Here is a 24,247-nt window from a genome sequence, read left to right as displayed (position 1 = left end):
AATAGGCCATCTAGCCCTTCGAGCCTGCCCCGCCATTCAATAAGATCATGGCTGATCTGTCGTGGCTCAGTTCCACATTCCCGCCCTCTCCCCATAACCCTTAATCCCCTCGCTTATCAAAAACCCATCAACCCGCGTCTTAAAAATATTTAGCGAGGCAGCCTCCACCACTTCAATGGGCAGAGAATTCCAGAGATTCACCACCCTTTGAGTGAAGAAGTTCCTCCTCAACTCCGTTCTAAACCGCACCCCCTTTATCTTGAGGCTGTGCCCCCTAGTCCTACTGTCCTTTCTGAGCGGGAAGAGTCTCTCCACCTCTATCCTATCCATCCCATTCATCATCTTACATGTCTCAATGAGAACTCCCCTCATTCTTCTAAACTCTAACGAGCACAAGCCTAGTTTATTCAGCCTCTCCTCATAGCTCAACCCCCTCAACTCTGGTATCAGCCTAGTAAACCTCCTCTGCACTCCCTCCAAGGCCAAAATATCCTTGCATAAGTGCGGCGACCAAAACTGCACACAGTACTCCAGCTGCGGCCTCACCAATGCCCTATACAGCCGCAGCAAGACCTCCCTACTTTTATATTCAATCCCCGTCGCTATGAAGGCCAGCATCCAGAATATTGAGCAAGGTTGAAAGTAACTACGCTCAAATTGAAAGGGATTATCTTTGGAGTAAAGAAATTTCATCAATTCCTGTATGGAGGAAAGTTCACACCATTGATAGACCATCATCCATTAACTAAGATTTTTTGGACCACACATGGGAATTCCATCACTGAAAGCAATAGAATGCAGAGATAGGCATTGCTACTATCTGCACACGTGTAAACCATCAAGTATCAACAACCAAGTCTACACTGTAATGCAGATGAACTGTTAACATCACAGTTGCCAAGTAGACTGTCGGCTGTTAGTTTTTTTGTGACCAACTTTTGTTGGTCCTGTTGTAATTGCAGGCTACCTGTCAATAACTGGATTCCTGCATCTTCCACCTCTTCCATCTCAACTGACCACACCACTTGGTTTGTTCCTCCTGGCTTTTACTACCAATTCCGACAGCCTTCAGTCCTTTTGCTCCTAAATGGCGGCTGTCTCTATCAAAACAAAAATTACAAAGATGGACTTTTATCAAGTCCTTAACTAACTTAATTGCTTCAATCAACTGATGCACCCTTCCCCAACATTGGCAGTGGAGATGGGATATCATTTGAATTTCTAAGGGGCGATCAATTTAATGGAGGGGGGGACAGAATGTCGTGTATTAACATTGATGCTCAGTGATTGCACTGTGTGTTTAATGTATTCATGTATTTGCCGGAAATAGCGATGCAGGTGGCTAGCGCGCAAACTGCCAGAGTGAAGGAACAGCCATTTTGTGAACTCCACCCTTATATAAAGCTCTGTTCTTTTTCAACCCTTCCTGCTTCAGAGCACTAGTTCTCCAATGTACAACAAACTTGATGATGTCCATGCCACACCAGTGCTTTAGAAAACTCACTCCTCACTGATATGAAACTCAAGGCAATGTACTGCTTGAAATGCATCTTCAACCAAGTACAACAGAGACTGCCTCCACTGCCTTTCACTTTCCCAATGCTCATACTTCTCATGAACTCGCCATCAGCTGAGTCAACTCCTCAAACATGATGCTCCGCCAACCTGCCTATCTGCCTACCTGTGGAATAACTAACTGCCCTTGTTCATTATGAAGGCTGGAGATGCTTCCAAGTGACAAAAACAAATCTAAACATGAGCACCTCTACCTAGAGTCTGTTGGACAGACATCGAGAAATCTGTTTCCCTCTGGGGATACATTGAATTGAGAGGATAAACACACATTTTTAAAAATCTAGTTATAAAATGGAGGAAATCTGGTTTGAAACCTTAAGTTCCTCTAACACTTGACAGAATAGTCTGTTTTTTTAAGACCTTGTTATTCTAGCAGTCCATCACGTTTATTGCAACAGTTGTCAAGCTGGTCTGTGGTAAGCTCATATTCTACGAAATCTACTTTTACATGTAAAGGCTCCAATGGAGTATGTTGCACAGTGATTAGTAAGAAAAGTGTTGACTTGAATGTGGATTATCAAGATAAATTTTAAAACTTTAAGAACATCAGCCCACTTGAAGCAAAGCTGTGAGACAAATTGAGTAGTTCACATTTCATGTAACATATTGGGCCTATGGCATCTGGAATCTATTATCTGAAAGAGTAATGGAAGCAGATTCAATAGTAACTTTTAAAAGGGAATTGGATCTATACCTGAAAAGATTTTTTTAAAAACTAGGCTCCAGGGAAAGAACAGGGGAGTGGAACTTAACTGATAGTTCCTTCACGGAGAAGCACGCCTTCTGTACTTCCGGATTCTACAAAAAATCTATAATGTTCTCCACCCTTTAGCTGATAATTGATATGAGTGGTTTTGATTTAGAAAACATTAATGTGCTCATGTGGCTCATTTCCTTTTATTTAGTTAGGGTGGTTTACATATTGTCTTACAGTGGCTTTCCGGAATAGTAGTCTAAGGTCTGTTATTTATGGAATGTCTTCTGCAAAGTTAGTTTTCTTGTGTCAAGCTTGTTGGGTGCAGCAATGTTTATGTTCAGTAGAGTCAAGGGTAGCAGACCTTTAAACAAAAAGCAAAAACAAAACTATTAGCTTCTGCACTGGGAGTGTGTATTGGGAAATAGGAACACCCATGATTTTCTGCCCACCGAGGCCAGCTGAAAAGCCTGGGCTGATCTAACACTATTTTTCAAGAAAGGGAAGAAATATTTCAACAATAAAGAACTTAGGATGGAAGAAGCTGAAGAAAGTGGTTGTTGTAACATGAAATAATTACTACATTACAACAGTGGCAACACTTCAACAAACACTTCCTTGCTTGTTAGGCACTTCAGGACATCTTGAGATTGTGTAATAAATTGCTTGACTGCTTGTCTTTTTCTGTTTTCCCAGCAGTATATTTTATTTATGGTTAGAAGTTTTATGCCCCTGACTATATTTAGAAATGTCTGTTTGTTACATGCACTATTGCATGCATTGTATTGTACTGTAGTTTCATGGTGATTTATTGTATTTATCATTTATTTATTTAAATGATAAAGAGGACCAGACCTTGTGAAATAAGTATCTTTTTGAAAGTCAAGACATAAATACAAGTCGTTACACTGACGCATTTTTAACACTTACACAGCCTCTCTCATGATGGCCATTTTGCTTGGTGTTCAACTTGCCACTTTATTGTACATGTAGATAAGCTGAAATTGAAATAAACACTGACTGTTAAGTGATAAATGCAGATTTATTGGCCAACTCTTACCCATCAAGCTTGTAAAGAGCACTCACTTCATTTTAATGTTGTTTCAAGTAGTTAGGTAATGCTGCATTGAAATTGAGTTACCATAATTTAGCGTTAACTGCAGCAGGAAGGCAGCATCGTGTGGAATGTGGATCTTTTGTATTTTGATTATTCTTCATATACACGAAAAAAATGTTGCAGCAATTTTTACTACTTGTAATAAAAGAGAAAATTGCATGTTCACATCTACCTGTAGCATTTCATTTGAGGTCAGGGACTTAGCTGCATTGGAGATGGAGTTAACAAGGCCATTGAAGCTAATGTCAAGCATGTCAGAAGTGTCTCTGCCTTCATTTCAGGTTAACTTTCTGTTAAGTTCCTTTGTCTACAACTGCAGTGGAAAATTCAATGTAAATATTATACTGTAATTATATTCTACTGTCAATGGCGATGCTGAGCACCTCACTTCTGCATTCTGTTCTTGTGCTCCAACTGATTCCTTTTATTGCTTCCCAAATTGCTAAACCTGCTGCAGTTTAAAAATTAACAGGAATTTGATTTATTATTGTCACATGTATTAACATACAGTGAAAAGTATTGTTTCTTGCGCGCCATACAGACAAAGCATAACATTCATAAAGAAGGAAACAAGAGTGCACAATGTAGTGTTACAGTCATGGCTACGGTGTAGAGAAAGGTCAACTTAATGCAAGATAGGTCCATTCAAAAGTCTGAAGGCAGCAGGGAAGAAGCTGTTCTTGAGTCGGCTGGTAAGAGACCTCAGTCTTTTGTATCTTTTTCCCGAAGGAAGAAGGTGGAAGAGAGAATGTCTGGGGTGCGTGGGGTCCTTAATTATACTGGCTGCTTTGTCGGGAAGTGTAGACAGAGTCAACGGGTGGGAGGCTGGTTTGCATGATGGATTGGGCTACATTCACGACCTTTCGCAGTTCATTGCGGTCTTGGACAGGGCAGAAGCCATACCAAGCTGTGATACAATTAGAAAGAATCGCTTCTATGGTGCATCTGTAAAAGTTGGTGAGAGTCGTAGCTGACGGCAAATTCCCTTAGTCGTCTGAGAAAGTAGAGGCATTAGTGGGCTTTCTTAGCTACAGTGTCGGAATGGGGGGAACCAGGACAGATTGTTGGTGATCTGAACACATAGGCTCGCAAGCTTCAAGTTTTTATTTTGTCCTCGTTGATGTAGACAGGGGCATATTCTCCACTATGCTTCCTGAAGTCGATGACAATCACCTTTTATTTTGTTGACATTGAGGGAAAGATTGTTGCCGCACCAGTTCACCAGATTCTCTGTCTCATCCCTGTACTCTATCTCATCATTGTTTGAGATCAGACCCACTACTGTGGTGTCATCAGCAAAAATGAAAATCAGATTGAAGGGGAATTTGGCTACACAGTCACAGATGTATAAGGAGTATAGTCGGTGGCTGAGATCTCAGCCTTGTGGGGCACCGGTGTTGAGAATGATCGTTGAGAAGGTTTTGTTGCCTATCCTCACTGATTGTGGCCTTTGAATTAGGAAGTTCAGGATCCAGTTACAGAGGGAGGTGCCAAGGCCCAGGCTATGGAGTTTGGAGATGAGTTTCATGGGAATAATGATGTTGAAGGCTGAGCTGTGGTCAATAAATAGGAATCTGACACAGGTATCCTTGTTATCTAGGTGTTTCAGGGTTGAGTGCAGGGCCAGGGAGATGGCGTTTGCTGTGGCCCTCTTGCGGCAATAGGCAAACTGTAGTGAATCCAAATAGCCCGGGAGGCTGGAATTGATTTGTGCCATGACTAGCCTTTCAAAACACTTCATAATGATGGATGTCAGAGCCACCGGCCGATAGTCATTAAGGCATGCTACTTGTTTATTTTTTAGGTACTGGGATGATGGTCATTGTCTTGAAGCAGATAGGGACTTCAGATTGTTGTAAGTAGAGGTTGAAGATGTCTGCGAATACTGCCACCAACTGATCCGCACAGGATTGAAGTATATAAAGACAGAGGGAACAGTTCTCCTGAAAGATTCTAAGTGCCGAATTTGCATGAAAACTGGAGTAACTCCCATTTTTGTTTTAGCGGGATTTTCATAATGAATCTCCCACACTCTGAGCACTGTACAGTGCCCCAGCAAGATTCACTCTGAAAATCAGTGGGCAGGGCCTATTCCCAACTGAGAGGCTGGCAGTATAAGGCTGAGCGGGCCACTGTGCCAATCTGTGAGCGGAGATTGGCGCATGCTCAATGACCCCACATTGCCCGCCTTCCAATCGCTAATCAGCCCTGCGACTCCTCCAACACCATCCCCACCCTCAGTCCCTGATCGCTGGTCCTTCGGACCTGTCCAGGCCAGCCCCGATGTACCTAACACCAGCCCCGATCACCTGTTCCTCCCTCTGCCACCAATCCCAGATAGGCTGGAAAATTGGGCAGAGAAATGGCAGATGGAATTTAATCCAGATAAATGCAAAGTGATACATTTCAGTAGATCTAATGTAGGGGGGAGCTATACAATAAATGGCAGGGCCATCAAGAGTATAGAAACAGAGGGACCTAGGTGTGCAAGTCCACAAATCCCTGAAGGTGGCAGCACAGATGGAGAAGGTGGTGAAGAAGGCATATGGTATGCTTGCCTTTATAGAGTGGTATAGAGTATAAAAGTTGGAGTCTGATGTTGCAGCAGCTGGTTAGGCCACATTTGGAGTATCGCGTCCAGTTCTGGTCGCCGCACTACCAGAAGGACATGGAGGCTTTAGGGAGAGTGCAGAGAAGGTTTACCAGGATTTTGCTTGGTATGGAGGGTCTTAGCTATGAGGAGAGATTGGGTAGACTGGGGTTGTTCTCTCTGGAAAGACGGAGAATGAGGGGAGACCTAATAGAGGTGTACAAAATTATGAAGGATATAGATAGGGTGAATAGTGGGAAGCATTTTCCCAGGTCGGAGGTGACGATCACGAGGCGTCATAGGCTCAAGGTGAGAGAGGCGAGGTATAACTCCGATATCAGAGCGACGTTTTTTATGCAGAGGGTGGTGGGGGCCTGGAATACGCTGTCAAGTAGGGTGGTGGAGGCAGACACGCTGGCATCATTTAAGAATTACCTGGATAGTCACATGAGCAGCCTGGGAATGGAGGGAAACAAACGAATGGTCTAGTTGGACCAATGCGTGGCACAGGCTTGGAGGGTTGAAGGGCCTGTTTCGTGTGTTTTACTGCTCTTTGTTCTTTATCCTCATAAGGCATGCCACCCAATCCAGGCAACATCCTTGTAAATCTCCTCTGCACCCTTTCAATAGCTTCCACATCTTTCTTGTAATGAGGCAGCCAGAACTGCGCACAGTACTCCAAATGGGTTCTGACAAGGGTCTTATAAAGCTGCAGCATTATCTCCTGACTCCTAAACTCAATCCCTCAATTAATGAAGGCTAGTACACCATACGCCTTCTTGACCACATCCTCCACCTGCGAGGCCGATTTAAGAGTCCTATGGACCCGGACCGCAAGGTCCTTCTGATCCTTTACGCTGCTAAGAGTCCTACCTGTGGTATTATATTCCTTCATCCTACTGGACCTGCCAAAATGGACCACTACACATTTATCCGGGTTGAAATCCATCTGCCATTTCTCTGCCCAGTCTTGCATCCTATCTATGTCTCGCTGCAACTTCTGACATCCCTCCAGACTATCCACAACACCACCAACCTTCGTGTCGTTGGCACATTTACCAACCCATCCCTCCACTTCCTCATCCAGGTCATTTATGAAAATTATAAACAGCAAGGGTCCTAGAACAGATCCCAGGGGCACTCCACTGATGACCACCTCCATGCAGAAAAAGACCCATTCACAACCACTCTCTGCCTTCTGCAGGCAAACCAGTTCTGGATCCACAAGGCAACAGCCCCTTGGATCCCATGCCCTCTCACTTTCTCAAGAAGCCTTGCATGGGGGACCTTATCGAACGCCTTGCTGAAGTCCATATAAACCACATCCACCGATCTTCCTTCGTCAATGTGTTTAGTCACATTTTCAAGGAACTCAACCAGGCTCGTAAGGCATGACCTGACCTTGACAAAGCTGTGCTGACTACTTTTGATCATACGAAACTTCTCTAAATGTTCATAAATCCTGTCCCTCAGGACCCTCTCCATCAACTTAGCGACCACTGAGCTTAGACTCACCAATCGGTAATTTCCTGGGCTATCCCTGTTCCCTTTCTTGAATATAGGAATCACATCCGCAATCCTCCGGAACCTCTCCTGTCTCCATCGACGATGCAAAGATTATCGCCAGAGGCTCTGCAATCTCTTCCCTCACCTCCCACAGTAACGTGGGGTACATCCCATCCGGTCCCGGCGACTTATCTATCTTGATGCTGTTCAAAAGCTCCAACACGTCCTCTTTCTTAATGTCCACATACTCAATCTTTTCAGTCCGTCGCAAGCCTGCAGTACAACCACCCAGATCGTTTTCCACCGTGAATACCGAGGTAAAGTACTCATTAAGCACCTCTGCCATTTCTACCGGTTCCGCACAAACTTTCCCCCTTCACCTTTTATAGGTCCTGTTCCTTCACATCTCATCCTTCTACACTTCACATATTTGTAGAACGCCTTGGGGTTCTCCTTAATCTTACCTGCCAAGGCCTTCTTATGACCCCTTCTGGCCCTCCTAATTTCCTTTATAAGCTCCTTCCTACAAGCCGTATACGCATTTAGATCCTTAACATCGCCTAGCTCATAACTTTCTGTACACCTTTCTTTTCTTTCTGACTAGGTTCATTACAACCTTCATGCACCATGGTTCCCATAACCTACCAAACTTCCCTGTCTCATCGGAATGTTGTTGTGCATTTATACAATAAATGGCAAAACCATCAGTAGTATAGACACACAGAGGGACCTGGGGTTGCAAGTCCACAGATCCCTAAAGGTGGCAGCACAGATGGAGAGGGTGGTGAAGAAGGCATTTGGCATGCTTGCCTTTATTGGACGGGGCATAGGGTATAAAAGTTGGCACATGATTTTGCAGTTATATAGAACGTTGGTTAGGCCACATTTGGAATACTGCATCCAGTTCTGGTTGCCACACTACCAGAAGGACATGGAGGCTTTGAAGAGAGTACAGAAAAGGTTTACTAGGATGTTGCCTGGTATGGAAGGTCTTAGCTATCAGGAGAGATTGGGCAAACTGGGGTTGTTCTCCCTGGAAAGACGGAGGACAAGGGGTGACCTAATAGAGGTGTATAAAATTATGAAGGGCATGGATAGAGTGAAGAGTGGGAAGCTTTTTCCCGGGTCGGATGTGACAAACACAAGGGGTCACAAGTTCAAGGTGAGGGGGGCAAGGTTCAACACAAATGTCAGGGGACATATTTTACACAGAGGATGCTGGGGGCCTGGAATGCACTGTCAAGCAAGGTGATTGAGGCAGACACGCTAGGATCGTTCAAGACTTATCTGGATGGCCACATGAACAGACTGGGAACAGAGGGATACAAACGAATAGTCTAGTTGGGCGCATGAGCGGCGCAGACTTGGCGGGCCGAAGGGCGTGTTCCTGTGCTGTACTGTTCTTTGTTTTGTTTTTTCTTTTTTTAGAGTGACAATGGGACCCCCCACTCACCAGTCGCCCTCCCTGTAGCTTCCACCCCTTTGGCACTGCCCAGTGCCATGGTGCCCCTTGGGCAGTGCCAGGGGCCAGGCTGGCACCGGCTGGGGGCATCCCCCTAGCCTCTGATCTCCTGGGGAGGCCTCCAACGCATCTGTTCACTATAGCAGGATCAAGCTGCTGGTTCCCCATTCATGGGGATTACAACTGTTGTAATCCATGCTATAGTGAACCGTTCCTGATTTGGCAGTGTGGGGGAAGGGTGGTGTGAGAGAGGGATGCTAGCAGGCCTGGAGACTTCAGTCCTGGTCCCACTAATCAAATGGAAATTTCAGTTTAAATATTTAAATCAGCTGCACCCCGGATCACTTGAAAAACCTGGAGCCAGAGATGCGCAGAGGCCATGGTGCCTAGATGGGAGCCCAGTAAACAGCCTCCTCTGGTATCCGGCCCGTGCAAGCCCATGACTAGAAATTCTAGTTCTATTAACCTCCGTCCTTGACACTATCCAATTTTCTCCAATTGAAACACCACAGTAGGTTGTCAAGTAATACATGAAAAGTCTTGCAAGTTTTACATGCCTGCCCAGGTTCCCATCGTTTTTTGTAAAATAATTTTTGAGCAATGCACTTGAGTTTCTCATACAAAAATCATCTGTTCTAACATTTATCAACATTTTATAATAGGACTTCTGTTGGTCCTGCTGTAATCACAGGCATCTTGTCAGTAGCTGGATCTCTGCATCTCCCACCTCTTTGATTTTGACTGCTCGCACCACTTTGTTTCCCCTGACTTTTACTACTGATTCTGACACCCTTGGGTCCTTCTGCCCCTAAATGCCAGCTGTCTCCAGCCTCAAAAGATGGGCTTTTATCTTGCCTTTAACTAGCTTATTTGGCCGCAACTGGCTCATGCACCCTTCCCCAACGTTGGGAATGGAGGTGGGATATCAACATGCACAACGTCACCACCATTGCTTTTGACTACCCATCTTTGTCCTGACCCAATTTGGTCCTTGAAATCTGGCTCAAAGTCTAGGGATGCCAAATCTTACAAATTTCACTTGTGGCTTTAGGCATTGAATGTTTTTGTAATGTTTCTGCATTTATTGTTGAGATGAGGTTTAAAGTTTATATTTCATTAGTAAATTGGCCCAATCATTTAGAACTTGCTCTTAAGAATGGAATGGATTGTATTCCATGTCTGCTGTATGGGCTTCTGTTCACTCTTGATTTTCTTTCCCTTTTGAATGTGCAAGCCGTCAGTGCACTACAGTTCCGTTGTTTGGTATCTTGCCTAAATGGTCACGCGTTAGTTTAGATACGGAACGTTAGCAGGTGGCTTTGAATGTGTATGTGTACTGTACATACAGCACAACCAGGCTTTCATATGCACTGCCTATAACTCAACCAAAGGGAATGCCACTGTCCCTCTTAATAGCATAGGATAAAAGTTGGTTAAATTTTAAATGTTAAGCACAGGAAAATACTAAACAATATCAGTTTGTCGCAACTTCTAAATCTATGAACTCCGCCAATTTAAAGAACAAGGCAAATGTATGGCAAGTTCAATCTGCAAGTTCCTCTCCAAGTCACACAGCACTCTGACTTGTAACTATATCCTTATTGCTTCACTGTTGATGGATCAAGTTTCTGGAACTTATCACCTCACAGCAATCTGGGTGTGCCTATACCACAGGGATTGCAGCAATGCAAGAAGGTAGCTCCCCTTCACCTTCTCAAGGTTAATTGGAGATGGATAACAATTGCTGGCCTTGCCAGCAGCATTCATATCTTGTTAATAAATAAAAACATGTTTATTGGAACTTATCTAGCCGATGGAATATGCCCTGTCTTATCAAAGCACATTGGTTTTAAATTCTGCTGTGATCTGTGTGACACTACCATGTAACTTTATGATGGAGCTATGTTATTTTTCTGCTGTGATGCTCCAATTTAATAGCTGCTTTCTTTGCTAGAATTTGATAAAACCATGAATTCCAAACACTTCTAAGGAATAAGATTAATAACCCAAGCCTGCTCTTCGTAAATAGCTATGTGAAGATTGTAATTGGTGTGCTATAGCAGCAAGGGCTAGGTTCAAAACTATTAAAGCTCATTATTATAAAATATGTTTGCTTTAGTATGTTCTGCTTTTCCCCTTTCCCACACCCCCCCACTTGTACTGTTCTGCTGCTGCACGCTCTGGACATAAGCTAAACTAACAAAGTGACATCCGGATATCAACCAATCTTCATCTATTTAAAAATTTCCCAAAGTCAACATACAAGTATGCTATGTTAAGGCAGCCAAGATATTATTGCACAATTTGGGCCTCTATCATTTATATTTTTGAAGCAACGCAGTCTCTTTCCTGGCTAACTGTGCCAACATGATGTCGTTCTCTCCGTCTTGTTTATTTAATATGAATAATTTGTCATAGCGAGATACCAATTTGCAAACACACAAATGTTAGTGTGTTCCAGAAACCCGCTTGTACTGTTGTACAATGGAAATTCTGTATGAGCTGGAGTCACGTCAGCCTCTGGAGGAAAGAAGGGGGCTGATCAATGGAATCCAGTGTGTGTATTTTCGATGGTGATGCTTTGATTTGATGGTACAAAGAAAACTTGGTTCTGAAGAAATTGTGAAGTCGGGTACTTGCTAGCAGATCTATTGGTGACTTGAGGAGCAAAGAACGAAGGAGCAGAGTAGCGCCACAATGAAACACATTTTTCTGTGTTCATTTCTGCCTGTTGGTGTAAGTACTCTACCAATTTAACTTGAGCTTAAGGTTTTTGATCTTTTTCGTTTAAAAAGAAAGATATTTCATTCCAAATGCTGCACACTCAGTTTATGGCATGACTGCTTAGATTGCATTTTCTTAGATTTTATGTGACGAGATCTATAGTCCAGAAATCTATGCACTTTAGGATTTCTGTGAAAAGGCTGCCAATCTAAAACAAAAAAATGTACAAGATGTTCATCAAGTCGTTGTCTATCTGAAACAACAAGAAGAGATAATTTTTGGGTCGGACTCTTACTGGAAATTGCTGACTTTTTTAATGTTCTAAAATATTTTTCCTCCAAATTATGGTTGTATGTGGTAGATTGTTCAACCAACTCTAAGACTCTTTTTGTATGTAAAAACATAGAAAATAGAAGCTGGATAGGCCATTCTAGCCTTCGCGCCTGCTCTGGCATTCCTGGCTGATCATCAAACTTAATACCCTGATCCTGCCTTCCCCTTGTATCCTTTAATCCCTTTAACTGCAGGAGCTATATCTAATTTCTTCTTGAAGTCACACAATGTTTTGGCCTCAGCTACATTCTGTGGTACTGAATTCCACACATTCACCACTCTGTGTGAAGAAAGTTCTCCTCACCTCAGTTCTAAGATGTTTACTCCTTATCCTCAAACTATGACCCCTAGTTCTGGACTCCCCCCACCATTTGGAATTTATCCTGTCTAATCCTGTTAGAATTTTAGAAGTTTCTTTGAGATCCCCTCTCACTCTTCTAAATTCCAATGAATATAATCCTAACCGATTTAGTCACTCCTCCTGCGACAGCCCTACCATCCCAGGAATCAGCCTGGTAGACTGTTGCTGCATTTCCTGTATAGCAAGAACATCCTTTCTCAGATAAGGACACCAAAACTGCACACAAGGTGTTGCCTCTTCAACAACCTATATGATTGCAGTGAAATATTCCTATTCCTTTCCCAAATCGTCTCACTATGAAGGCCAGCATACCATTTGTCTTCTTTATTGCCTGTTGTACCTGCTTGCTTGCTTTCAGTGCCTGATGCAGGAGGACACTTCCTTATTACTGACTTGCGGCTCAGTTGTCATTCATCTTTTATCATGAAGAAATATAGCCTACAATGTTTTTTCTTAATTTATAAAGGTATTCTAAGTTCCTGATGTCACTTAGATAATATGTGTATGGTCAGGGTGGCAAAGAAGTGAAAAATAAAGTGGTTTGGAGACTTGGCTTTTTATCAAGGGGTAAAAGTAAATGGCTGATTGCAATAGTTCATTCTTTGTTTGTTCACTGCATGAAAGCTGAAGGAATGGATATTATGTGTTGGTTAAATTGATTTTATTTGATTTATTGTCACATATATTAACATACAGTGAAAAGTATTTTTTTTTGCTTGCTATACAGACAAAGCATACTATTCATAGAGAAGGAAATGAGAGAGTGCAGAATGTAGTGTTATAGTCATAGCTAGGGTGTCAGAAAGGTCAACTTAACGTGAGGTAAGTCCATTCAGTAGTTTGATGGCAGTAGGGAAGAAGGTGTTCTTGAGTCAGTTGGTACATGACCTCAGACTTTTGTATCTTTTTCCCGATGGAAGAAAGTGGAAGCGAGAATGTCTGGGGTGCGTGGAGTCCATAATTATGCTTTTCGGTGGCAGCAGGAAGTGTAGACAGAGTCAATGGATGGGAGAAAAGTAAATTACAGCAGATGGTGTAATCTGAAACTAAAAGAGAAAATGCTGGAAAATCTCAGCAGGTCTGGCAGCATCTCTAAGGGGAGAAAAGCATTGATGTTTGGTGAGAGTCACAGCTGACATGCCATGTTTTCTTAGTCTTCCGAGAAGGTAGAGGCATTGGTGGGTTTTATTAACTATAATGTTGGCGTGGGGGGGTCAGGCCAAGTTGTTGATGAACTGGAGACCTAAAAAGCTGAAGCTTTCAACCATTTCTACTTTGTCCCCATTGATGTAGAAGGGGCATTTCCTCCACTAAGCTTCCTGAAGTCGATGACAATCTCCTTCATTTTGTTGACATTGAGGGAGAGATTATTGTCGCCACATCAGTTCACCAGATTCTCTATCTCACTCCTGTATTCTGTCTTGTCATTGTTTGAGATCGGATTCACTATGGTGGTGTCAACAGCAAACTTGAAAATCGAGTTGGTGGGGTATTTGGCCACACAGCCATGGGTGTATAAGGAGTACAGTAGGGGGCTGAGAATACAGCCTTGTGGGGCACCAGTGTTGAGGATGATCGTGGAGGAGCCCTTACTGATTGTGATCTGTGAATTAGGAAATTCAGGATCGAGCTGCAGAGAAAGAAGCCGAGGCGGAGGCCACAGTGTTTGGAGATGAGTTCTGTAGGAACTTGATGAGTATATATGATTGTGTCAGTGTGATTACAGTAATAGAGGTGGAAGTTGAGCAGCACTAACTGTAAGATACTCTGTGCCCATGGAGCAAATAAGCCGAGAAGACAAAATTGTTCTAAATCCAATTTTAAAGTCATGTTGTAGCAGTGTAACCGAAGCCTTGCATCTGTCAATCAACACCTAGGATAGAAGTAGATGTTTCAGGACTAGAGGGCACAGCCTCAAGATAAGGGGGGGGGGGGCGCAGTTTAGATCGGAGTTGAAGAGGAACTTCTTCACTCAAAGGGTGGTGAATCTCTGGAATTCTCTGCCCATTGAAGTGGTGGAGGCTACCTTGCTAAATATATTTAAGACACGGGTAGATAGGTTTTTGACAGGCAAGGGAATTAAGGGTTATGGGGAGAGGGCGGGAAAGTGGAACTGATCCACCTCAGATCAGCCATGATCTTATTGAATGGCAGAGCAGGCTCGAAGGGCTAGATGGCCTACTCCTGCTCCTATTTCTTATGTTCTTATTGTAGGTGGGGGTGGGGTGCGTTAAATAGTGCGGATGATGTCAGGCGTACATCCCAACGTTATCACGCACGCGCATGTTATTTCATGGATTAGACATGTGCCCAGCGTTAATTAGAGGAGGGATCAAGGGGATTAAAACCCCAATCGATTGGAACTTAACTTGGCTCGTAAATTATTAAGCTCATCGCGTGGGTAAAACAGGCAGGCAGACCAATCAGAATTGATGTTTTTTAATTGATGTGCCTGCTAGCTATCATGGCTGTATCCACCTGCCACAATGTACAGGCAGTAGTCAAACTAGAATCATGGTATTCCAAATTGCAGAAAGAGGCTATTTGGCCCATCGATTCTGCACCAACTCTCCAACAGAGAATCTTATCTAGGCCCACCTCCTGCGCTAACCCCATAACCCCACGTATTTACCCCACTAATCGCCCTAATTGACACAATTTGAGACACCGAGAGGCAATTTTATCAGAGTCAATCCACCTAACCTGAACATTTTTGAAATGTGGGAGGAAATTTGAGCATCCAGAGGAAACACACACAGGCACGGGAAAAATGTGCAAACTTCACAGTCACCCTTGACATGACCCAGTTCAGTGTTCACTGGAGGCTCAGGCTATCAAAGGAAACAGTCACGAACATCTAGCAGATGATGGGGCCTGTCAAAGGCCCAATTGTGTGGGAGGACACCCATGGCTCTGGAGGCCACAGTGCCACTAAGCACTTCTACCTCTGGATCATTCCAGAGTGCTGTGGGACATATACATGCAGAATCAGAGTCAGTGTCATAGTGGCTTTCCTTCAGGTGATCCAGTTTCCTCCCACATGCTAGTTCAAAGGACAACCAGTGGATGTGGTTTATTTAGACTTTCTCGGAAGTCTCTCAGAATGTAAAGTTCAAGCACATGGAACTGCAGGTAATATCTTGAGATGGATAGAAAACTGGTTAGCAGGTAGGAAGCAAACAGTTGGCGTAAATGGTCTTTTTCTGATTGGCAGTCAATGACTAGTGGGGTTCCTCAACTCAGTCCTAAATCTTCTTCCCCTTATTTTGAAGCCGTGCCCCCTTGTTCTAGTTTCACCCGCCAGTGGAAGCAACTTCCCTGCTTCTATCTTATCTATTCTCTTCATAATCTTATGTTTCTATAAGATCGCTCCTCATTCTTCTGAATTCCAATGAATATGGTCCCCGTCTACTCAATCTCTCTTCATAAGCCAACCCTCCTAACTCTGGAATCGACCTAGTGGATCTCCTCTGCACCCCCTCCAGTGCCAGAATGTCCTTTCTCAAGTGAGGAGACCAAAACTGTGCACAGTACTCCAGTTGTGGCCTCACACAGCTTATACCTTATAGAGCTGCAACATAACCTCGCTGTTTTAAAACTCCATCCCTCTAGCAATAAAGGACAGAATTCCATTTGCCTTCTTAATTACCTGTTGCACCTGCAAACCAACGCCTTGAGATTCCTGCACAAGGACACCCAGGTCCCTCTGTACAGTAGCATGCTGCAATTTTTTACCATTTAAATAATAGTCCATTTTGCTGTTATTCCTACCAACATGAATGACCTCACCTTTACCAACATTGTACTCCATCTGCCAGACCCTCGTCCACTCACTTAGACTATCTATATCCCTTTGCAGACTTTCAGCATCCTCTGCACACTTTGCTCTTAGTGTCACCTACAAATTTTGACACACTACACTTGGCCCCAATTCCAAATTATCTATGTAAATCATAAACAATTGTGGTCCCAACACTGATCCTGAGGCACACCACTAGTCACTGATGGCCAACCAGAAAAACACCCATTTACCCTCACTCTTTGCTTTCTGTTAGTTAACCAATCTATCCATGTTTTTGATAAGAGAGGGGATTAAGGGTTATGGGGAGAGGGCGGGAAGGTGGAACTGAGCCACGACAGATCAGCCATGATCTTATTGAATGGCGGGGCAGGCTCGAAGGGCTAGATGGCCTACTCCTGCTCCTATTTCTTATGTTCTTATGTTCTTATGTAATACATTACCTGTAACACTGTGCACCTTTGTCTTATGTAGCAGTCTTTGGTGCGGGTCCTTGTCAAATGCCTTCTGGAAATCCAGATACACCACATCCAAAGGTTTCCCATTGTCCACTGCACGTGTAACATTCTCAAAGAGTTCCACCAAATTAGCCAAACATGACTTTCCCTTCATTAACCCATGCTGCATCTTACCAATGGGACAATTTATATCCAGATGTCTCGCTATTTCTTCCTTGATGATAGATTCAAGCATTTTCCCTATTGCAGAAGTTAAACTAACTGGCCTATAGTTGCCCACCTTTTGTTGACCTTTTTTAAACAGTGGTGTCACATCTGCTGTTTTCCAATCTGCAGGAACCATCTCAGAGTCCAGCGAATTTTGGTAAATTACATTAATGCATTTGCTATTTCTCCCACCATCTCTTTTAGTGCCCTGGGATGCATTCCATCAGATCCAGGAGACGTCCCATTAACTTGTCCAACATCATCTCTTTCGTGATAATACTTTCTCGGACCTCACCTGCCATGGCCTTCCTGTCATCAATTTTTGGCATGTTGTTTGTGTCTTCTACTGTGAAAACCAACATAAAGTACCTGTTCAATGCCTCAGCCATTTTCTCAATTCCAGTTATTACATCTCCTTTCTGATCCTCTAAAGGACCAATGTTTACTTTAGCCACTCTTTTTCATTTTATATATTTGTAGAAAAATTTGCTATCTGTTTTTATATTCTGAGCTAGTTTACTCTCATAAACTTTTCTTTAAAGCTTTTTTCGTGGCTTTCTGCTGACCTTTAAAGATTTCCCAATCCTCTAGGTTCCCACTAATCTTTGCCATTTTGTATGCATTTTCTTTCAATTTGATACCCTCCCTTAGTTACTTAGATGCCCATGGCTGATTTTTTTTCATTTTCTACAATCCTTCCTTATCACTTTTACTGAGCACTGTGAAAGATCACTTTGAAAGTCCTCCACTGTTCCTGAATTGCCCTACCATAAAGTTTTTGTTCCCAGTCTACCTTAGCCAACTCCTCCCTCATTCCTCTGTAGTCTCCTTTGATTAAGCACAAGACACTGGTATTGGATTTTACCTTCCCGCACACTATCTCTAACTTAAAATCAACCATACTGTGATCACCAACCCAGACAGGTACCGGAGTGTGGCAACTAGGGGCATTTCACAGTAACTTCATTGCAGTGTTAATGTAAGCCTTACTTGTGACTAATAAATAAATAAACTTCAAACTTTGAGGAGGCCACTTGGCCCATCGAGTCTGCTCTGACCACATCCCATCCAAGCCCTATCCCCATAACCCATATATTTACCCTAGCTAATCTCTCTGACACTAAGGGGCAATTTAGCATGGCCAATCCACCTAACCTGCACATCTTTGGGAGAAAACCAGAGCACTTGGAGGAAACCTACACAGACATGGTGAGAATGTGCAAACTCCACTCAGACAGTGATAGCACCAGGAATCGACCCTGGATCCCTGGTGCTGTGAGGCAGCAGTGCCGACCACTGTACCACCTTGACTGCTATTGCGCCACTTGTAAACTTCATGTTGAATTATAATTTCAAATCCCAGGTATTAAAATAACTGGTGTGCAAACTTCTGAAACTGTAACGTTTGAGACTAAAATGTGCTCTTAAAGATTTTTTTCCTCCAGTCACAGTGACCCTTGGATTAAGTGAGGCTCCAGATTATGTTGAAAAATATCCAAGTGCAGTGCCAAGGCTATTAGATTCTATGAATGGCATTTTAAAAAAATCCTCTTCCTGTTCTCCATTCACTTGGTAGGTTAAAAGCATTCTCTGCTGCAGGTTAGTGATACACTGTTGAATGTACTTTCAGTCATGTGGGAATTGGGGTGGCACAGTGGTTAGCACTGCTGCCTTACAGAGCCAGGGCCCCAGGTTTGATTCCCAGCTTGGGTCTGTGTGGAGTTGGCACATTCTTCCTGTGTCTGCATGGGTTTCTTCTGGGTGCTCCCCTTTCCTTCCATGGTTCAGAGATGTGTGGGTTAGGTTGATTGGCCATGCTAAATTGACCCAGGTTTCCCAGGGATTAGAAGGGTGAATATGTTGTGTTGCGGGGATAGGGTGGGATTGTTGTCGGTGTAGGCTTGAGTGGCCGGGTGTTCTCCCTTTACTGTAGGGATTCTTTCAAGTGTGGCCAGGTTCCTTTGTGCCTAGTGGACTAATGATCCCAAGGCGCTGTTCAAAGAGCAGGGAGTTCTCCCAGTATTTTGACCAACATTCCTTCCTAAAGCTATGCCATCGGGAAGGAACCCTCATAATTCATCATATTTTTGCACTGCTTTATGAAGAGGAAACAACAGCTGCGGATTTGCCTACAAAACACATCCTCCCAGTTCAAAGTAATTTGTTGTCTCTGAAGCTCTCTTGAAACGTGAAGTATAATAATCTATAAATCTATTTGTTGAAGATGCTAATTTGTGCTACACTGTGATTCAATGGCTACTGACAGCTCTTGGTGTGTTGCCTAAAAGGCTGCTTCTGTGATCCTTAGTGTTGAATTGCTGTTTGACTGTATATATAGATGTGACATGCGCATATTCTCAGCATGGGTTACACAAGAGAACTCCTAGAAGAACTTGGAAATGGCTGGCACTGGCCAAACTGGTCTTGTATATCTGAACCTGGTACTCCAGTAATACTGGCACCAATGATACTGGTTTTTAACATTTTAAGTTGTTCTTCCCTGGGGTGGCACAATGGTTAGTACTGCTGCCTCACAGTGCCAGAGACCCGGGTTCAATTCTGGCCTTGGGTGACTGTGTGGAATTTACAAGTTCTCCCCATGTCGATGTGAGTTTCCTCCAGATACTCCGGTTTCCTCCCACAGTCCGAAAGATGTGCAGGTTAGGTTGATTGGCTGTGCTTAAAAAAGGTGGCACAATGGTTAGCACTGCTTCTTAAAATCACTGTCAGAGGGAAAAAGATAAATGCTTGTTTGGAAACAAAACTGTGAGAAAGCTTATGCCATGTGAAAACATTTGCATTTGCTGCAAATTTAACATATTTATCCCTTGTTTTAGTTTTCTTCTCATCTCTTGAGAGCTGCTGACATACATCCCTGTGCAGTTCAGTGTCTGATTGATCTGCTGTTCTGGAGGTAGCAGCTAACAGTTGCAAGAATACTCCTTTGACATGAATGTGTGCGTTAATGTTGCTTCCCCTATTTCCACTGCAGAAGAGCTTGATCTAAATTTCATGCTTTTTCGCAATTATGTGACCGGGTTTGGGAATTCAGCACTGGAGGATAGCGGGCATAAACTTGTGTGCTGTTACTTGCTGATGCTTTTACACTGATGTTTTTAATATGCTCCCCAATCTGTCCCCATCCTGCTCACTGCTACTACCAAGTTCCTCCACCCCATTTGGAGGCAGTTAATCAGGATAGAACATGATTCCATGGATGCTAGCAGCTGTGGAGATCTTAACTAGCTACAATTTTTAAAATATCATTTACAGGATATGGATGTCACTGGTTAGGTCAACATTTATTGCCCATCCTTAGTTTCCCTTTAGAAGGTGGTGGTGAGCTGCTTTTCTGTGCCTGATGTGTGTAGACCTGAATATCAGAAGCTAAATCAAATCCCATCCTTCTCATATTTAATGATCACTTGATAATGGGAGCGGAAATCCAGAAAGTTTTCCTCTCCATCCTAGCCCAGAATGCTGAAAGTCAATTAAAAAAGGGCAAAGTAAATTTGTCGTCACATGAAGCATCATCAGACAACTTTGACACTTGAATTTGGTTCACTGCTCGTTCCTGCATGATTGCAAGTTATGAAATGCTAAATTAGTATCAAATTATTCAAAGCTTTATTTTTGTGGTTTGGTAAATGATTTAAAGGCCTAAATTTGAGCCATTGACCAGAAACTGAACTGGACCAGTCGTGGCTACACGAATAGGTCAAGTCTTGTGAGAATTCTGCAGAGATTACCTTGCTTCCTGATTTCCCCCAAGCCTATCCCCAAGTCACAGGGCACAAGTCAGTAGCGTGATGGAATGCATTGCACTTACATGGATGAATACTGTTCCAATAACACTCAAAGCTCAACACCATCCAGGATAAAGCAACCTGCTTGATTGCCACCTGAGACTTTCACCATTTTCTTCATCCACCACCAATGCACAGTGGCAGCAGTATGCACCATAGTATACTGACCAAGGCTCCTTTGACAGCATCTTCCAAACCCATAACATCCACCACCTAGAAGGACAAGTGCAGCAGATATATTGGAACACCACCACCCACAAGTTCCCCTCCAAGCCACTTACCATCCTGACTTGGAGCTGTATCACTGTTCTTTCACCACTGCTGGGTCAAAATCCTGGCACTTTTCCCTAACAGCACTATGGGTGTTCCTACAACACATCAGCTGCAGCGGTTCGAGAAGGCATCTGCTCAAGGGCAATTAGAAGTGGATAATAAAAATGCTGGCCTAGACAGTGATGCCCAAATCCTGTGGAAAAAATTAAAAAATTTTGTAGTAATACTGTAAATTCCCTGCTCAGAAAAAGGTGATTTGGCCCACGGAATCCATGTAGGCTTTCCATGAAGCAATCCAGTCTGTTCCACTCTTCACTCGATTCCCATTGCCCTGCAAGTTTATTTGCTTCAGGTGCCAATCCAGATTCCTTCTGAAATCATTAACCATTTCTGCTTTCAACGCCCTCGAGGGCAGTGAGTTCCAACTCATTCCCACTTGCTGTGTAAAAATCTTCCCCTCACATTCCCTCTGCAGCCTTTGTCCAAAATCTTAAATCTGTGTTAACCAGTCCTTGTCCCATCAGTTAATGAGAAGAGCTTTTCCTCCTCTACCTTTGATAAACCTGTCATAATCATTTACACCTCAATCAAATCTTCTCTCAATCTCCTTTTCTCCAGGGAGAACAAACTCAAAATTCCAACGCAGCTTTATAATTAACCCCCCCTCCATCCCTGGAATCATTCTGGTGAACTTCCTCTCATGGACCTTTACAACCTTCCTGAAGTTAGATGATCGCATCTGGATGGAATATCCTATCTAGTTAGAACCAAACCAGAGCTTTATGCAGCAAATATTAAGTGAATTAAAAGAAAATGATGTGTAGGTGAAGTGAAAACAAATAATGTTAGAAGCACACAGATCTGGCAACATCTGTGGGGAATAGAAAGCTACACTGATGTCTTGAGTGGACCCATTCTTATTTCTAGTGAAGAACCGTGCACAAGATGTTCACCTACCTGTCTTTTCCAGGTGCTAACCAACCTATAACTTATTCTAAGCAGGCAACATTTACAACTGTGATGGCATTTTAATACCTCCATTAAGTCACATGTGGTTCATTCTCAGGTGCAGAACCTATGAACGTGTCACACAATTCAGTCATATTCGAGAATTATTTTGTAGTTGTGGATATTGGATAATGCAAAATATAGGCTATAAAAATCTGAAGAAAAGTCATAGTCTGACATTTGAAATACATTTTCCTGTTACGACTGTCCAGACAGAGTTCCTTTTTTTAAATCAGGTTTTATATCTTTGAAGCAACCTCGCGCAGAGATGCATAACGCTGCTCCCAAAGGATCAGTTCAGGCAGTGAGCCAGTCAATAGAGGCTGGTGTCAGCAGTTTTTGCTTGAATTCGTGGTGCAGCATATGCAAACTGATGGATCTCTGACTAGTCCAGTTAAACGTTGTTATGGAGAATGCCTTGCAAGATCTGAAATTCCTCTTTTGTCTAGACATGTGTGTCAACTGTAAGGTCTTTTCATTCAGCTACCTTTTCAAATTTTTTGAAGCCCGGGAGGCAGCATCTAATATCTTTCACGGAAGAGATTCTGATTCTGTGTTGACGTTGCTGTTTAATGCATTGCTTGTGTTTGAGCTGTTAAGCCCCACAAAAAAAGAACCTATGTCTCCGCACTCATTCTGTTTTTCTTTGTGCATTGCAGGCACATGAGTGGAGCAAAAATGATGACCGACTGCTGCAAGCTGTGGAGCATGGTGACACCGAGAAGGTGGCAGCCCTCTTGGGCAAAAAAGGGATCAGTCCCACCAAGCTGGATAGCGAGGGCAAGTCTGCGTAAGTGAACTATAGACTAGCCCCTACTTTTAAAAAAAAGACTGCTTACAGAAAATAATTTTTTAATCGTTATCTAGTTTGTTTGGGATGGATTCCTTTTAAATTGTTCTGTGGTTTAATTACAATAGCTTATAGTTGTTGTATTATTTCTTCAGTACTGGATCTGAGTACAACTTCTGATCATTTGTTCTGCCTTGAATGTTGGAGACCCAAAAGGCAGGAGCTATTATGTTGGTGGTGGGAAATGCTGTTTAAAATAAATAAATTGTTTTTTTGATTAGGACCGAACGTTTGCTGTAAAGAATAAACATGATGCTTCTATTGTTTCCAGTCTCAAAATTCTATTGAAAATTACCTTTGGTACAGGACTTACAGAAAAAAAAATGCCTGCATCAGTGACGCATCCTGTATTACAAATCGTGACAATCAGTGATTGAAATTAATTATTTTATCAAACTTGCTTTTGACTGATATTTTAATATGAAGTGTTTAGAAATTAATCTGAATTGTCAGTAATATTGTAAAATTTGTACAATTCTGCAGAACTGCAGAGAAGATTCTCTGAGTGTACTCTTACAAGATAGGTCATCAATCTGTATCAGTCTTCATATATGTTGAGATTATCTTGGGAACCATTGCATTTTGAATCCATTTTGCGTGGTTAATAGATAGCTAAACAAACTGAATAAATGAGCAGCTTTGGATAAGGGGCAGATATCTTTCATCACTCCTTTTAAAAGGACTCCAGCTTTTTGCCTGGTACTGTGTAACCTTAATTCATGCAATTATAAATCAAGTTGAGGCAATATTTGATACTTGTAATTGACCTGACACAAAAATACTTCTTCTGAGGTAATCATAGTTTGAGTTTCTTGAAAGTTCTTGCATACAGTACTTTAGGCTGTAGCCCCATCAATCACATTGCTTTGAATTTGAAGGGTTGTGAAGTTTGCCCAGAGTAGCTAAACAAAATAGTTCTTTCGGATTGTAAAGCCCTTTTGAATTGGCACCTCACACCCGCACATTCCTGCAATTCACAGAATCAGGGGAAATGTAGTCATCTTTAGAGAGCAAAAAAGGCCATTCTTATGGAAATTGGGGATATTAGGATTAGCCTGAGTATTCCAGGGCCATATATATGTGTCTATAGGTATCTTTAACATAATGAAAGTCCCAACGCATTTCACAGGGACATTTTAAAGCAAAGTTTGGCACCGAGCTATGAAATGAACTATCAGATCAGTTGACCAAAAGCTTGGTCTAGGAGATATGTATTTAAGGAGAATACTGAGCAAGAGAGGTGTCGGGAGGGAATTCCAGAGCTTGGAGCCAAGGCACTTGAGACATGCTAAAGCAGTTAGAATTGAGGATGCACAAGAGGCCTGAATTAGAGGAGCACAGATGTTTTGGAGGGTTTTGGGCTTTAAGGAGATTACGGAAATTGGGGAGGGGGCAGCGCTGCAGGCTGGGAGAATCCCAGCCAAGATGTTGTTTAACTAGGATCCAATAAAGGTCAGCAGGCACAGGTCTGATAGCACGGTGGC

At 42.8% G+C, this 24,247-nt stretch overlaps 1 protein-coding gene across 4 annotated transcripts in view; it reads left to right on the top strand.

The window, feature by feature from the left end:
• rai14 (retinoic acid induced 14) overlaps positions 1-24,247 on the top strand; it is a 211,375-nt gene that overhangs the window by 91,858 nt on the left and 95,270 nt on the right. For 3 of the 4 annotated variants that reach the window (XM_080218443.1, XM_080218485.1, XM_080218335.1), the window contains exons 1-2: positions 11,593-11,680; positions 22,573-22,703. In XM_080218443.1, coding sequence (XP_080074569.1) covers positions 11,642-11,680; positions 22,573-22,703 — 170 coding nt within the window. In that variant the 5' untranslated portion in view covers positions 11,593-11,641. Of the gene's footprint in view, positions 1-11,592; positions 11,681-22,572; positions 22,704-24,247 lie in introns of those variants that run through there. The other variant, XM_080218399.1, reaches the window with a different exon arrangement.

The sequence above is a fragment of the Carcharhinus amblyrhynchos genome, chromosome 1, assembly GCF_965287045.1.
Source record: "Carcharhinus amblyrhynchos chromosome 1, sCarAmb.v2.hapA, whole genome shotgun sequence".
NCBI lineage: Eukaryota > Metazoa > Chordata > Chondrichthyes > Carcharhiniformes > Carcharhinidae > Carcharhinus > Carcharhinus amblyrhynchos.
The sequence above is the reverse complement of the archived record's forward strand: the minus strand, read 5'-3'. Positions and strand labels throughout refer to the sequence as shown.